Source organism: Bufo bufo, chromosome 7, assembly GCF_905171765.1.
Source record: "Bufo bufo chromosome 7, aBufBuf1.1, whole genome shotgun sequence".
NCBI lineage: Eukaryota > Metazoa > Chordata > Amphibia > Anura > Bufonidae > Bufo > Bufo bufo.
In genome coordinates, this window is record NC_053395.1 from 23,390,688 (window position 1) to 23,407,451 (window position 16,764).

The 16,764-nt window shown below is 45.2% G+C and overlaps 1 protein-coding gene across 1 annotated transcript in view; it reads left to right on the forward strand.

The window, feature by feature from the left end:
* Positions 1-16,764, forward strand: part of LMF1 (lipase maturation factor 1) — a 215,682-nt gene that overhangs the window by 46,189 nt on the left and 152,729 nt on the right. The window contains exon 4 of the mRNA XM_040439943.1: positions 8,916-9,064. Coding sequence (XP_040295877.1) covers positions 8,916-9,064 — 149 coding nt within the window. The remainder of the gene's footprint in view (positions 1-8,915; positions 9,065-16,764) is intronic.

A 16,764-nucleotide genomic window follows, 5' to 3' on the forward strand; every position in this document is an offset into this window, starting at 1 on the left:
TGCACTGAAATCCGCATGGGTTCGCAGGGAAATTCGGGCGGTCCAGATTTGATGGGGTTTTTACAGCTCCATTTTAGTAAATGGAGAAAATCCGGTCAGGAAAAATAAAATAAATTGACAATCTGAGGATTTTAAAATCTGCATCTTATACATGAGAATTTCAAATTCTCATAGAATACAATGTGCATGACCTACGTGATTTTCTGCACGCAATCCTGATCTGGTGCATTTAGCCTTAGAATAAAAAGTTATCTCATTATGTTTGTCTGTCTACAGTATCTGTCTGTCTGTCTCTCCATCTATATCTATCTATCTATCTATCTATCTATCTCCTATCTCCTATGTATCTATCTATCTATCTATCTATCTATCTATCTATCTATCTATCTATCTCATATCTATCTATCTATCTATCTATCTATCTATCTATCTATCTATCTATCTATCTATCTCATATCTATCTATCTATCTATCTATCTATCTATCTATCTATCTATCTATCTATCTATCTATCTCATATCTATCTATCTATCTATCTATCTATCTATCTCATATCTATCTATCTATCTATCTATCTATCTATCTATCTATCTATCTATCTATCTCATATCCTATCTATCTATCTATCTATCTATCTATCTATCTATCTATCTATCTATCTATCTATCTATCTCATATCTATCTATCTATTATCTATCTATCTATCTATCTATCTATCTCATATCTATCTATCTATCTATCTATCTATCTATCTATCTATCTATCTATCTCATATCTATCTATCTCATATCTATCTATCTATCTCATATCTATCTATCTATCTATCTATCTATCTATCTATCTATCTATCTCATATCTATCTATCTATCTATCTATCTATCTATCTATCTATCTATCTATCTATCTATCTATCTATCTATCTATCATATTCCCATAGCTTTATTCTAGTTGCAATGGAAAAGCCACCCAGTCGATGAAAGGAGTGGGGTGTCATGTGACAGTGCAGCAAAGATGGGGTTAATGGTGGTTTAAAGGGGTGACGGGGGCGCCGCACCATCCAGCGCTGGGAGATCCTCTTATTTCTGTCTCCCTTTGCCGGGGTCCAGCGCTGACAATGGGCTCCTTTGTGCCTCTCCATGCAGCTGCCGGGGCTCTAGCCTTCCATGTTACTGCTGCAAATAGGAGCAGGTGGGTCAACAGCTCCGACCCTTTACTTCCCAGACCCATCGGCCGTGGCCTGCGGGGAGAGCCGCTGCTCCCAGTTTCTGGTGGGAAATGCTGTACACTGGTACTGGGAGAACTGGCCTGTGTCAGTGACATCTGTCAGGCCATTCATCCATAACTTCCCTACATGACGGGAATAAATCACTGCGGTAAACATGCTGTTGATGATGGTTGGCTGGTACAGATGTAGTTCACACGGGCGAGTATTCCGCGCGGGTGCAATGCGGGAGGTGAACGCATTGCACCCGCACTAAATCTGGACCTATTCATTTCTATGGGGCTGTGCACGAGCTATGATTTTCACGCATCACTTATGCGTTGCGTGAAAATCGCAGCATGCTCTATATTGCGCGTTTTTCACGCAACGCAGGCCCCATAGAAGTGAATGGAGCTGAGTGAAAATCGCAAGCAAGTGCGGATGCGGTGCGATTTTCATGAATGTATGCTAAGATGACAGTCTATTCACTGTATTATTTCCCCTTATAACATGGTTATAAGGGAAAAGAATTGCATTCTTTAATACAGAATACTTAGTAGGTGGTCAATTGAGGGTTAAAAAATAATTAACTCACCTTCTCCTCTTGATTGCGTAGCTGCCGGTCTCTTCTTACTTCTTTAATCATGAGCTGCCGGCCAAGGCCTCTTTCACACGGGCGTTGCGGGAAAAGGTGTGGGTGCGTTGCGGGAACATGCACGATTTTTCTGCGCGAGTGCAAAACATTGTAATGCGTTTTGCACGCGCGTGAGAAAAATCGGCATGTTTGGTACCCAGACCCGAACTTCTTCACAGAAGTTCGGGCTTGGGATCGGTGTTCTGTAGATTGTATTATTTTCCCTTATAACATGGTTATAAGGGAAAATTCTGTATACAGAATGCATAGTACAATAGCGCTGGAGGGGTTAAAAAAAATAAAAAATCATTTAACTCTCCTTAATCAACTTGATCGCGCAGCCCGGCATCTCTTCTGTCTTCTTCTTTGCTGTGTGCAGGAAAAGGACCTGTGGTGACGTCACTCCGGTCATCACATGGTCCGTCACATGATCTTTTACCATGGTGATGCATCATGTTATGACCGGAATGACGTCACCACAGGTCCTTTTCCTGCACACAGCAAAGAAGAAGACAGAAGAGATGCCGGCTGCGCGAGCAAGTGGATTAAGGTGAGTTAAATTAATTTTTTATTTTTTTTAACCCCTCCAGCGCTATTGTACTATGCATTTTGTATTCAGAATGCTATTATTTTCCCTTATAACCATGTTATAAGGGGAAATAATAATGATCGGGTCCCCATCCCGATCGTCTCCTAGCAACCGTGCGTGAAAATCGCACCGCATCCGCACTTGCTTGCGGATGCTTGCGATTTTCACGCAACCCCATTCATTTCTATGGGGCCTGCGTTACGTGAAAAACGCACAAAGAGGAGCATGCTGCGATTTTCACGCAACGCACAAGTGATGCGTGAAAATCACCGCTCGTGTGCACAGCCCCATAGAAATGAATGGGTCAGGATTCAGTGCGGGTGCAATGCGTTCAACTCACGCATTGCACCCGCGCGGAATACTCGCCCCGTGTGAAAGGGGCCTAAAGGACCTGTGGTGACGTCATATCACATGGTCCAATCACCGTGGTGATGGACCATGTGATTGGACCATGTGATCTGACGTCACCACAGGTCCTTTAGCCGGCAGCTCATGATTAAAGAAGTAAGAAGAGACCGGCAGCTATGCGATCAAGAGGAGAAGGTGAGTAAATTATTTTTTATTTTTTAACCCTCAATTGACCACCTACTAAGCATTCTGTATTAAAGAATAACCATGTCATAAGGGAAAATAAGAACATCTACACAACACCGAACCCAAACCTGAACTTCAGTGAAGAAGTTCGGGTCTTGGTACCACAGTCAGTTTTTTATCACGCGCGTGCAAAACGCATTGCACCCGCGCGATAAAAACTGAACAACGGAACGCAATCGCAGTCAAAACTGACTGCAATTGGGTACCTACTCGGCGCGGGTTTGCCGCAACGCATCCGGACCTTATCCGGACACGCTCGTGTGAACTCAGCCTAACCGGTCACACATATTTCTCTGCCGCTTTGTGTGACATAATACATTACAGTTAAGGCACTGCAAGATTCACCTGCAGTCCTATGTAAAACTGTAGATAAGAGTTCAGTGTCATTGCACATGCAAATTACAGACTTGGCTTTGCTACACGCGTACAGGCATTTTTGCAGTACCAGTGTCTGTCTATCTATCTATCTATCTATCTATCTATCTATCTATCTATCTATCTATCTATCTATCTATCTATCTATCTATCTATTATCTATCTATCTATCTATCTATCTATCTATCTCCTATCTATCTATCTATCTATCTATCTATCTATCGGTCTATCTCATATTTATCTATCTATTATCTATCTATCTATCTCATATCTATCTATCTATCTATCTATCTATCTATCTATCTATCTATCTATCTATTATCTATCTATCTATTATCTATCTATCTATTATCTATCTATTATCTATCTATCTATCTATCTATCTATCTATCTATCTATCTATCTATCTCCTATCTATCTATCTATCTATCTATCTATCTATCTATCTATTATCTATCTATCTATCTATCTATCTCATATCTATCTATCTATCTATCTATCTATCTATCTATCTATCGGTCAATCTCATATTTATCTATCTATATAGCTACGTTATCTCTGTTTGTGGCCATGTTATATTTTCCATGTTATACTAGTAAACCGCCCCATTGGTTTTATCATAGAACATTTATGTGAAAATATAGGGCACTTACAATGCAAATCCCTGTCCTGCAGCCGTCAGCAGGGGCATGCCCCCCAGGGGTTAATGGGTGCAGGTGACGCCCCCGCCTCCAGTCACCGTTATACATATATATATGTTTTGCCTTACAAAGTAGCTGCGTTTCTTATCAACTTCCCTGGAATCTAAAATGCAAATCTCCTGTTTGCATATCGGAACGTCAGTGTCAAATGTAAACCTGGCCGAGCGTTCCCCAGGAAGATGGCGTCTGTCTAATGGCAGAGCTGCAGTGACCGCACTGTGGCGGATAACAGAGAATAACAGAATGTTCAGCGTAGACATTAAAGGGGTGATCCCATGATTAATGTAAAAAATACAGGGGAGTGCAGAATTATTAGGCAAGTTGTATTTTTGAGGATTAATTTTATTATTGAACAACAACCATGTTCTCAATGAACCCAAAAAACTCATTAATATCAAAGCTGAATATTTTTGGAAGTAGTTTTTAGTTTGTTTTTAGTTTTAGCTATTTTAGGGGATATCTGTGTGTGCAGGTGACTATTACTGTGCATAATTATTAGGCAACTTAACAAAAAACAAATATATACCCATTTCAATTATTTATTTTTACCAGTGAAACCAATATAACATCTCAACATTCACAAATATACATTTCTGACATTCAAAAACAAAACAAAAACAAATCAGTGACCAATATAGCCACCTTTCTTTGCAAGGACACTCAAAAGCCTGCCATCCATGGATTCTGTCAGTGTTTTGATCTGTTCACCATCAACATTGCGTGCAGCAGCAACCACAGCCTCCCAGACACTGTTCAGAGAGGTGTACTGTTTTCCCTCCTTGTAAATCTCACATTTGATGATGGACCACAGGTTCTCAATGGGGTTCAGATCAGGTGAACAAGGAGGCCATGTCATTAGATTTTCTTCTTTTATACCCTTTCTTGCCAGCCACGCTGTGGAGTACTTGGACGCGTGTGATGGAGCATTGTCCTGCATGAAAATCATGTTTTTCTTGAAGGATGCAGACTTCTTCCTGTACCACTGCTTGAAGAAGGTGTCTTCCAGAAACTGGCAGTAGGACTGGGAGTTGAGCTTGACTCCATCCTCAACCCGAAAAGGCCCCACAAGCTCATCTTTGATGATACCAGCCCAAACCAGTACTCCACCTCCACCTTGCTGGCGTCTGAGTCGGACTGGAGCTCTCTGCCCTTTACCAATCCAGCGGGGGGGGGGGGGGGGGGGGGGGGGGGGGGGGGGGGGGGGGGGGGGGGGGGGGGGGGGGGGGGGGGGGGCCCATCCATCTGGCCCATCAAGACTCACTCTCATTTCATCAGTCCATAAAACCTTAGAAAAATCAGTCTTGAGATATTTCTTGGCCCAGTCTTGACGTTTCAGCTTGTGTGTCTTGTTCAGTGGTGGTCGTCTTTCAGCCTTTCTTACCTTGGCCATGTCTCTGAGTATTGCACACCTTGTGCTTTTGGGCACTCCAGTGATGTTGCAGCTCTGAAATATGGCCAAACTGGTGGCAAGTGGCATCTTGGCAGCTGCACGCTTGACTTTTCTCAGTTCATGGGCAGTTATTTTGCGCCTTGGTTTTTCCACACGCTTCTTGCGACCCTGTTGACTATTTTGAATGAAACGCTTGATTGTTCGATGATCACGCTTCAGAAGCTTTGCAATTTTAAGAGTGCTGCATCCCTCTGCAAGATATCTCACTATTTTTGACTTTTCTGAGCCTTCAAGTCCTTCTTTTGACCCATTTTGCCAAAGGAAAGGAAGTTGCCTAATAATTATGCACACCTAATATAGGGTGTTGATGTCATTAGACCACACCCCTTCTCATTACAGAGATGCACATCACCTAATATGCTTAATTGGTAGTAGGCTTTCGAGCCTATACAGCTTGGAGTAAGACAACATGCATAAAGAGGAGATGTGGTCAAATACTCATTTGCCTAATAATTCTGCACGCAGTGTATAGTACACGACAATCTCTTTCTAATAAAGCTAGAACCCGCCCTGCACCTCACATGGATCCGAGATCTCCCCATTCATTGCTCTGATAGACTTATTTCAAGGTTACAGCCTAGGGGGGGGTGGGGGGGGGTGTCCTTTCTGCTGCAGCTAGAGGCAGTTGAAGGGTTGAACTGAGCGCATGCAGCCACCTCAGTGAGGAGGACAGAGAGATTAGAAAAATAACAAACAGCAGGTGGCGCTATACAGAGAGATTTCATTTAATAACTCAGTAGCCATAATACATTTTTAATTACAGGCTATTACAAATGTATTTAGTTCCAGGTGCTGGTTTGAAAAATGTGGAATATTTTTCACGAGACACCCCCTTTAAAGACTGCTTTTCAGCAAAAAAAAATAAAAAATCTGAGATAATTTGTGGCTATAGGTGTCTGGCAGCGGATTACTCCTTTCTCCCTTGAGCTCTGAAAATGAAAGGTGCCATTTGATTGGTTGCTATAGGCAACTAAGTCAGTTTTAATTCACACCAGTTTTGTTAAATCTCGCCCATAAAGACTATCTACAAGAAATTCTTCCTCAGTGGCCCATAGCAACCGTGACACAGTGAGAGGTTTGGTCTGGGAAAACAGGTATTTTCCTCCCAGCATGTGCTGCTGGGCTGATTTACAGCCAGGCGAGGTCAAATACCGGACCGGATTTTAATTGCCGGTCTGGGTTTTGGCAGCACCTGGCTGTCCTTAAATAGGCAGCTGGGCTTAGGGGTTAGAAGCCATGTCTCTGTGTTGGGATCTGGGAGCCTTGTGTCTGGATGAAGGCTTGCTATCTGTTTGGCGTGAAAACAGGTTGGTGCTGCTATCAGCAAGGACTCTTTGAGGCAGAATTGCCGCATGGTGTGAATTACCACCAACAAAACACTGTCAATTAAACACTGAACTGTTTGATCCAAAGAACTTGTTGTTGCCTCTATATTGCGTCTGCTAATCCTGTCTACCAGAGCGAGTCCCCACACAACCAATCACAATGCAGCTTTCATTTCATTTCATATTCTGCTCTTGAAAATGAAAGCTGCGCTGTGATTGGTCACATAAATCTGATGTTGCTTTTCACCTAGCAGCCAATCAGAGCTCGGCTTTCATTTGTACAGAGGAGCTTACGTATTGAAAGTAGTGCTCTGATTGGTTGCTATTGGCAACAATAACAAGTGAGGCCTGTTAGGCTTTATTTTATGTTGGCCTTCATGATGTCAGTATAGGGGTGTCACGCTCATGACTGGTGTTACACACCCTACCAAATGCGATACGTGATAGGCGTAATGCCACGTTCTCAAGCAGAAGTGATGTAACCAAAGTAATACGTGCCCTTGTAATACCACCCTGTGGTGCCAAAATGACAGTGTTCTTCTGTAAATAATAGTGCCATACATTCCCAATCCAGTTATATCTGTCCCTGTATGAAAGTGCCTTCTAATGGGATCAAGCACAGTGTTCATGTAACCGTGCCTGTCACGGTGCCCCATAATAGTGCCTGCCGGGGTACAGGTATAATAATGCCTGTCACAGTGCCCCCATAATAGTGCCTCCCGGGGTACACTTATAATAATGCATCTCACGGTGCCCCCATAATAGTGCCTACTGGGGTACACTTATAATATTGCCTGTCACAGTGCCCCCATAATAGTGCCTGCTGGGGTACACTTATAATAATGCCTGTCACGGTGCCCCCATATTAGCGCCTGCCGGGGTACACTTATAATAATGCCCCCATAATAGAGCCTGCCGAGGTACATTTATAATAATGTCTGTCACAGTGCCCCCATAATAGTGCCTGCTGGGGTACACTTATAATAATGCCTGTCACAGTGCCCGCCGAGGTACACTTATAATAATACCTGTCACGGTGCCCCCATAATAGTGCCAGCCGCGGTACACCTATAATAATGCCTGTCACAGTGCCCCCATAATAGTGCCAGCCGGGGTACACTTAAAATAATGTCTGTCACAGTGCCCCCATAATAGTGCCTGCCGGGGTACACTTATAATAATGTCTGTCACAGTGCCCCCATAATAGTGCCTGCCGGGGTACACTTATAATAATGCCTGTCATAATGCACACATAGTAGTGACTGATACAGTTCCCTCTATAGCAGTGCATGTCACAGTACACCCATAGTAGTGCCCCCCTCACTGCCCATATACCAGTGCCTGTCACAGTACACCTATAGTAGTGCCCCCCTCACTGCCCATATACCAGTGCCTGTCACAGTACACCCATAGTAGTGCTGCCCCCTCTAGTGCCCTTATACTGATGCCTGTCAGAGTGCCCTCACAATATTGCCTGACAGTTCCCTCTATAGTAGTGCCTGTCACAGTACACCCATAGTAGTGCCCTTATAGCAAATACTCTGATTTCATTGCATGCTACACTTCTCCATGTAGTAGTGCCTGCCACAGACGGCAGTACATGTCGCAGTATGCCTATAACGGGTTGTCCATGAGCCCCTATAGAAGTGCCCCGGCCCCCTACTCCCCCTCTGCCACTACCATTTTATCCCTGTAAATATTTAATCGTTGTGCCCCCACCACTTCCAGGCATGTAGCTGGTTGGAGACTACCACAGTTACACCAGGAGCTGACGACGTCGCTGGCCCTTTAAGACCGGCAGTGAATATATTTTGCAATCTCAGTCACATCAAGTATATAATGATCAGATAAGATTGTGACCCGCTAACAATCACTCCCCTTGTCCGGATCCCTTTGGCACATTATCAGTTATGGAGCGGTGATTATTAGGATTATGGAGGCAGATATTTTACATCCTGTATGAACCAAGCGTTGACGGGCGGCACGTGATGGGCACATGTCCCCACCTGTCCTCTGACCCCGTATCTTCTTTTCTTCTTTCTGTAGGATGGGAGTCTCAGCTCCTGGAGACAGGATTTCTGGGTATTTTCCTCTGCCCCCTCTGGTCCCTGTCCCGTGTGCCAGAACGCACCCCCCCATCGGGCATTGTCATCTGGGCCCATCGCTGGCTTATCTTCAGGATCATGATGGGAGCGGTAAGTTGTAGTATCATATATTTGATGGGAGTCCACCTAAGAAAGGGTGAGGGGCTCAGTATCATGCCTGAACCCCCTGTTTTGTAATGACCGTTTTGCATCAGTTTTTCATGGCCGCTAAATGAATTTCCTTTTTTTTTTTTTTTTTTTTTAATGAGCATCCCAATCCCTGTAGTGCCCTCAGTAAACCCCCACAGTGCCCCCCAGTTTCTCTAATGGTTCCCCTGTAGTACTATGTGTCTATAATGACCCCCTATTGTAGCCCCAGTATATATGACTCCCCATAGTACCCCCTGTATATAAAATACCACCCAGTACTGCCCCCTGTATTTAAAATGCCACCCAGTACTGCTTCCTGTATATAAAATACCTCCCAGTAGTGCCACCTTGTATATAAAATGCCCCCCTGTAGTGCCCCCAGTTTCTCTAATGCCCCCATAGTAACCCCTCTATATAAAATACCACCTAATTGTGCCCCTGTATAAAATATACCCCAAGTAGTGCCACCCTGTATGTAAAATGCCCCCCACAGTAACCTCTGTGTATAAAATACCACCCAGTAGTGCCACTTTGTATAGAAAATGCCCCCCAGAGTGCCCCCAGTATCTATAATGCCCCCCCCCTGTATGCTTCCCATAGAAGCTCCTGTATATAAAATACCACCTAATAGTGCCTCTGTATAAAAAATACCCCCCGTACTGCCACTCTGTATATAAAATGCCCCCAGTATCTATAATGGCCTCCCATAGTGCTCGCAGTTTCTCTAATGTCCCCCATAGTTCCCCTGTATATAAAATACCACCTAATAGTGCAACCCTGTATATAAAATGCTCCCCCCAGTGTGCCCAGAATCTATAATGGCCCCCCATAGTGGCACCAATTATACTGGTTAGCATCATGACATCATGTGTGATGTCATATGTGACATCATGACACTGAGAATGTAAGGTCCTTCCGCTTCTCTCCAGTGCAGACTGGTTGTCAGAGCGTTCAAGTGGATGAAGGTTTTCGTTTTTTGTTTTTTTTTTGTTTACCCCCGAAAGGCACTTTAACCCTTTTTTAATGCCCGATAGCTGGGTGCACTCTTGTCTATACACTCGTTAAAAACAGGCCCATTGATTTCAATGGGGTCTGTCTGGCCGCTATTCACTGACCGTAAAAGAAAACTGCCCCATAGGCTTTGATTGGTTTGTAAAAACGGCCACGTGATTTGTAAAAGTAACCTTAAGAAATCTGTAACCAATACCTTGTATCCATAGACATTAGCTAATTGGCAGTGGAAAGAACTGAGCGTGGGATAAGCGGCACAATGGGTATCTGCAGCTGCTTATCCCTGCCCGATACTTAGCTGTTCAGCCTCATTTCACAGTACCTGTCTACAACTGTCCTTCTGTCCAGATCTTCCCATTTACAGGGGTACTCCCCTTTTATAAAGTGATGCATATTGGTGGGATATACCGTCACCTTCTGATTGGGCCCAAACCGATCCTGTAGTGTTTTTCTGGACCCCCCCGACCACCTGCTGTACTGTGATCGGCTGCAGCGGTCACAGAAGCGCTCAGCAGCGCGTCACCATTGCAGAGTGACGGTGCGTGAAGATTTAAAGGTGAGTTGTTATTTCGTATTTTTTTTTTTTTACGAAGCCCTCTGCCAAATTTTAACAAACCTCGGGGTTCCCGTTTAAAGCACAGGCAAGAATTGTGGGTAATGATATAAGTCTTTAGGTTCACCTGACATGAGCAGTCATTGTGGCAGTGCTTGGCAGGGGGACAGCCTCCGCACTCAGCCCGTATCTCAGGCGTCTAGCGCTTGTAATCCCACATGTTGTCCCTACGTGTTTTCACAAGATAAGAGGAGATTACCTTCCAGCATAATAAAATGGTGGAATACTGAGGGTTTGTCCTCGGCTGCTTTCTTTGGCTCGGGCTGGGGGCGTTATCTCGCTCTGCTGCTCCGGTATCAGGGCGCACAGATGTGTAATCCTATAACTTTTCTATAGGTGTAAAAGCGAAGGTTGTAAAATGTGGCATTAAAGAGAAGCAGGGATCGCAACGCAAACAGAAGGCTCCGCGCAGAACAAAGAGCCCACCAGTGCCCCTTATAGCGTGATTGACAGCTCGTCCGCCATACTCGTCTCCAGAAGTGGGAGGACATAGTAACCCTTTATGGGACCTTCAGAAGAGGTTTAGAAATCAGCAACGTTAGCTCGGCTCAGTCATCCTATATGTAAGGTTCATTTTCTGCATCAGTGACACAGAAAAGGGACACCCAGCTGCCAAATAAATAACTGACGTACAGTGCCAAATAATACCGCAATACAGTGCCTAAATTATACCTCTGTAAATAACACTACTATACAGTGGTCATATAACACTGCCATGTATGTCCCACGCTGTTCATTGATAGCGCCATACAATGCCCAGATAACTCCCATACATAATCTGTGTAATGTAGCCATGTAGAACTAGACCCACGTAATAGCAGTAATCAAATAAACGCTTCAAAAGCCCACGTGATACTACTTTATAGTGCCAAAATAATAGGCAATTTTCAAATAATACACCCTTATAGAACCCACGTAATACCACCATATAGTGCCCAAAAATTATGCATTATTCTAATAGGGCCCATATATTACCACCATATAGTGCCCAAATAATATGCATTATTCAAAAAATACATCCTTAAAGCGCTGCCTTCTCTTCAAAGACCTGATTGGCGGGGGTGCTGGGAGTCCGATCTGATATTGATGACCTACCCTGAGGATAGTATTCTAGTAACAATCTCTCATAGAGCCCACATAATACCACCATATGGTACCCAAATAACATGCAGTATTCTAGTAAAACTCTCATAGAGCCCACATAATACCACCAAATGGTACCCAAATAGCATGCAGTATTCTAGTAATAATCTCTCATAAAGCCTACATAATACCACCATATAGTACCCAAATAACATGCAGTATTCTAGTAATAATCTCTCATAGAGCCCACATAATACCACCATATAGTACCCAAATAACATGCAGTATTCTAGTAAAACTCTCATAGAGCCCACATAATACCACCAAATGGTACCCAAATAGCATGCAGTATTCTAGTAATAATCTCTCATAAAGCCTACATAATACCACCATATAGTACCCAAATAACATGCAGTATTCTAGTAATAATCTTTCATAGAGCCCACACAATACCGCCATATAGTACCCAAATAACATGCAGTATTCTAGTAATAATCTCTCATAGGGCCCACATAATACTGCCATATAGTGCCCAAATCATGTGCAGTATTTAAGTGTTAATCCCTTAATGCACCCGCATAATACTGCCATAAAATACAGATTAAATTAACCATTTGTGGTTTTAGGTTGCACACATGGGTCTCCTGTCCTCGGGTACCCACTAGATTTTGGGGGCCCCTGGAAGTTTCTCAGTTAGCCACTGCCTGGAGATCTTTTCAGCCATTGTATTGTCCAGGCCGGCGGCGGGGGCAGACCACTTCTCCTATCTCTACAAGTCACACATGACATGCATTACTCTAGAAAAGCTGGGTGACAACTCCTGTGGGAGCAGTAATGGCGGCCATATTGGCCGTTTAGTGCTGTTTCACATTAGTGCCTTGAAGCTGCAGGCCGGGGCCCTGGTGTCAGTGTGCACTGAGCCCCCGATGACAGGTTTGTGCGATGACGTTGATGAGCGAGGGATGGGAAGAGCATTAACAGGCTGCATAATCCCCACGATTAGGGGCTTGTGATTGATGGCTGCGCTGTCACCATGAGCCCGAACACTTGCAGGTTTCCTTCTCGGAGGGGATAATGATCCTGACAGGCGCTGTAAAGTCTGCCTGATGCGTGAAAGCAAAGTTTCCTTCCAGGCTGGAGCGCACCTGTCGGGGGCAGAGGTTTTATGATTTGTGCCCAGCACCAGCTGAGGGGCTGACACATGGACTGCGAGGTGTGCCCCCCTGACCAGGGCCGGCCGCCCTCAGGAAGCTACGTTACATAACGGGGGCACATCGCTGGGGACACGTTTTATCAAAGGTGGGATCACCCTACTATTATGTTCTTATAATCAACCTCAATAGTGGGTATCCACCATGGGCCGTACCCCCTCTAATGTTCCCTGCCCAAAATCCACTGCCTTCCCTTATAATACACACCTCAGCTGCTGCAGAACCTCATACTACACACCTCAGCTGCTGCGGAACCTCATACTACACACCTCAGCTGCTGCAGAACCTCATAGTACACATCTCAGCTGCTGCACAACCTCATAATACACACCTCAGCTGCTGCAGAACCTCATAATACACACCTCAGCTGCTGCAGAACCTCATAATATACACCTCAGCTGCTGCAGAACCTCATAATACACACCTCAGCTGCTGCAGAACCTCATAATACACACCTCAGCTGCTGCAGAACCTCATAATACACACCTCAGCTGCTGCAGAACCTCATAATACACACCTCAGCTGCTGCAGAACCTCATAATACACACCTCAGCTGCTGCAGAACCTCATAATACACACCTCAGCTGCTGCAGAACCTCATAGTACACACCTCAGCTGCTGCAGAACCTTATAGTACACACCTCAGCTGCTGCAGAACCTCATAATTTACACACCTCAGCTGCTGCAGAACATCATAGTACACACCTCAGCTGCTGCAGAACCTCATAATACACACCTCAGCTGCTGCAGAACCTCATAGTACACACCTCAGCTGCTGCAGAACCTCATAATTTACACACCTCAGCTGCTGTAGAACCTCATAGTACACACCTCAGCTGCTGCAGAACCTCATACTACACACCTCAGCTGCTGCAGAACCTCATAGTACACACCTCAGCTGCTGCAGAACCTCATAGTACACACCTCAGCTGCTGTAGAACCTCATACTACACACCTCAGCTGCTGCAGAACCTCATAATACACACCTCAGCTGCTGCAGAACCTCATAATTCACACCTCAGCTGCTGCAGAACCTCATAATGCAAAACCCCTTTGAGAACAGAGGTGGCGGTTTTATCTTGATCGATCAGTGATTGACATAAACCTCCATAGGAGGTTCTGCAGCAGCTGAGAAGAGCAAGAGAGAGACATTGCCCCATCTGCTGCAGAACCTCACAGTACTTATGCCATCTCTTGCAGATGTTTAGAGTGCATGCCCCAGCTGCTGCAGAACTTCTTTGAGAAGAGAGGAGCAGCTGTATTTCTACTAGTGATGGGCATGAAGCTCCCATGAAGCTTCTTGTAAGAGGTTCTGCAGCAGCTGGAGGATGAATTACTAGACATAATGTCCCCCCTCCTGTAAATCATAAAAAGGCAGCATGGAGTTCCTTCACCTGTCACCTCATGACCTATGGAAGCTGTATTGGCGGCCATATTGAATGTCACCCATCTTTCCCAGAATCAGATAGAACTCACAACCGTCTTGAGGCCGACTCCAGGATTACTGGGAATTCTTGGCTGGAAATGCTTTTTAAGGCAAAGTTTCTCTGATTATTTCTGGTTTTTGCAGCAATCCTGGGCTAACCTCATCCAGACCTCAACCCCCCATCATCACGTCATCACTTTATTTTTATTTTGTATTTCCCAAATTTAGAAGCTCTCCAAATTTTGCATAGTTTCTGTAGCGTCGTGCTGGATCTGACTTGTCACTTGTGCCCAGTTCAGCTCTTAAACGGTTAAAGCCCTGTGCACACAGCAGGGGGATTAGCACAGGATGCAGAGGGGCGCAGCAGCCACCGCACAGGGCACAGGGCTTACCGAGGGGTGAGCAGGTCACCGCTCAGGGTGTGAGGGGAGCCCGGCCCTGATTGACAGCAGCAGAGCCAGCAGCAGGTTGCAAATTGTCAGGGAAATGGAGGGAAGAGGGTGAATTACGAGGCCTGACTGCATTAACCCCCTGGGCTTCGTTCCCCACCGTTGCAATATGTATATTGCATTATTACTGTAAAGCTCTGGTCTCCAGCTGTTGCAAAACTACAACTCCCAGCAGGCCCTTGCAGGGTTGTGCAGGTAGTGTATCGGTATAGTACATTGCAGCGATCTCCAACCTGCGGCTCTAGGCCTCTTGCAGGACTACAACTTCCAGCATATCACTGCTATAAGAAACTTGAGTCAACCAATAAAACAAGTCTGTGTTCACACACAAGGACATTGAGGCACAGACCGTCCGCAACCTCCCCCTGAAGCTGTGGCCCAGATTTACTCCTGTGTCTGCGCCAAAAACCAGTCTAAATAATGGCACACCTACAGTTTCTACACTTTTTTCTTCCGATGAAATGAGTGAATCGATTTATTTTGTACGTATCGATTAGTTTCATCAAGTGGGAGTTCCGCACCTGCGACAGGGTGTCCCCAAAGCTGAGAACACCCCCCCCACCCCTTGATTGACATCTGGGCCAACCCTGACAATCTTGCGCCTGAGACAGAAGCAGCGGTGCAGCGACTGTTCATACACCGCTACCTGGAAGTGTATCTGCGCAGGGGCAGTCACTGCTCCAGTGGGGAAAGCAGAACCTCTGCCGCTTCCGCTGCCACTTGGAGCAGCAGCACAGGCGCGAGATTGGCAGGGCCGGTCTGGATGTCAATTAAAGGGTCAATTGTGGGAGTGTCCTTAGTTTGGGGGACACTCCATCACAGATGCGGAACTCTGCTTGATGAGACTAATCAATACTTACAAATAGATTGGCTCATCTCTAGGGTGGGGCTTCACAGGAAAGGGGCAGGGCCTAAGATGCGCCAATATGGCGCCACAATTCTGGGGTAAAAATCTGTCTCAAAGTAAGCCAGCCAATAGTTGTGCTAAAGTCAGTGGAAAGTGTCTATCCCTGCACCAGATTTATCATCCAGTCTGAGCCCCTGTGATAGATCTGGAGCCAAAGATTACGCCATCTACAGGATTAGTCAATCTGGGCCTATGTGCTTGCAATTTGGCTGTACTCAATACCGCCCCCTACAGGCCAGTACCATAGTGCATGGGTGGTTCAAGTGTTTGACACATGGGTGCTCCCTGCTGTGTCAGGTTAGCACCTCTGCTTCTTCCTCACACCTTGTTCTCCCATACTCGTCTGTACAGGAGAGGCTTGTATCTGCATGCTACGTCCAGATATGACAGTAAATTACCCCCCTTCCCCCAGTCTGAAGCTGTCAGGGATGCCGAATACTCTCCTGAGCGTCTACAAGTCGTTAGACCTATTCCCTTACCCTACATTATCTATTGGCCAGGTTACTGTAGCTGCCAGAGATTTTAAGGGTTAAAGGAGTCTGTCAGGAGTTTTGACCCTGCTAAACTGCTGACAGCACTAGATAGAGGCTGGGGAGAGCACAAACATACCATTCGTTTTATCATCAGGAGTATTTAGAATATGAAGTTTTATTCTGCCAGTTTCTGCTCCTGCAAGAGCCCAGGAGGCGGAGTTTTCACTGTGAAGTGCTGTCTGCATTGAGCTGCTTCACAGCCCCTCCCCTCTGCTCTGAGTGATAGCTGTCGTGGTCTCCTGGTTGGATGCTACAGCTGTCACTCAATGCAGAAGGGAGGGGCTATGAAGCAGCTCAACGCAGAGAGCACTTCAATGAAGCTCTGCCTCCTGGACACTTACAGGATCAGAACTTGGCAGAATAAAACTTCATATTCAAACTACTCCTGATGATAAAGGCTCCATAAGAGGTATGTTTGTACTCATCTC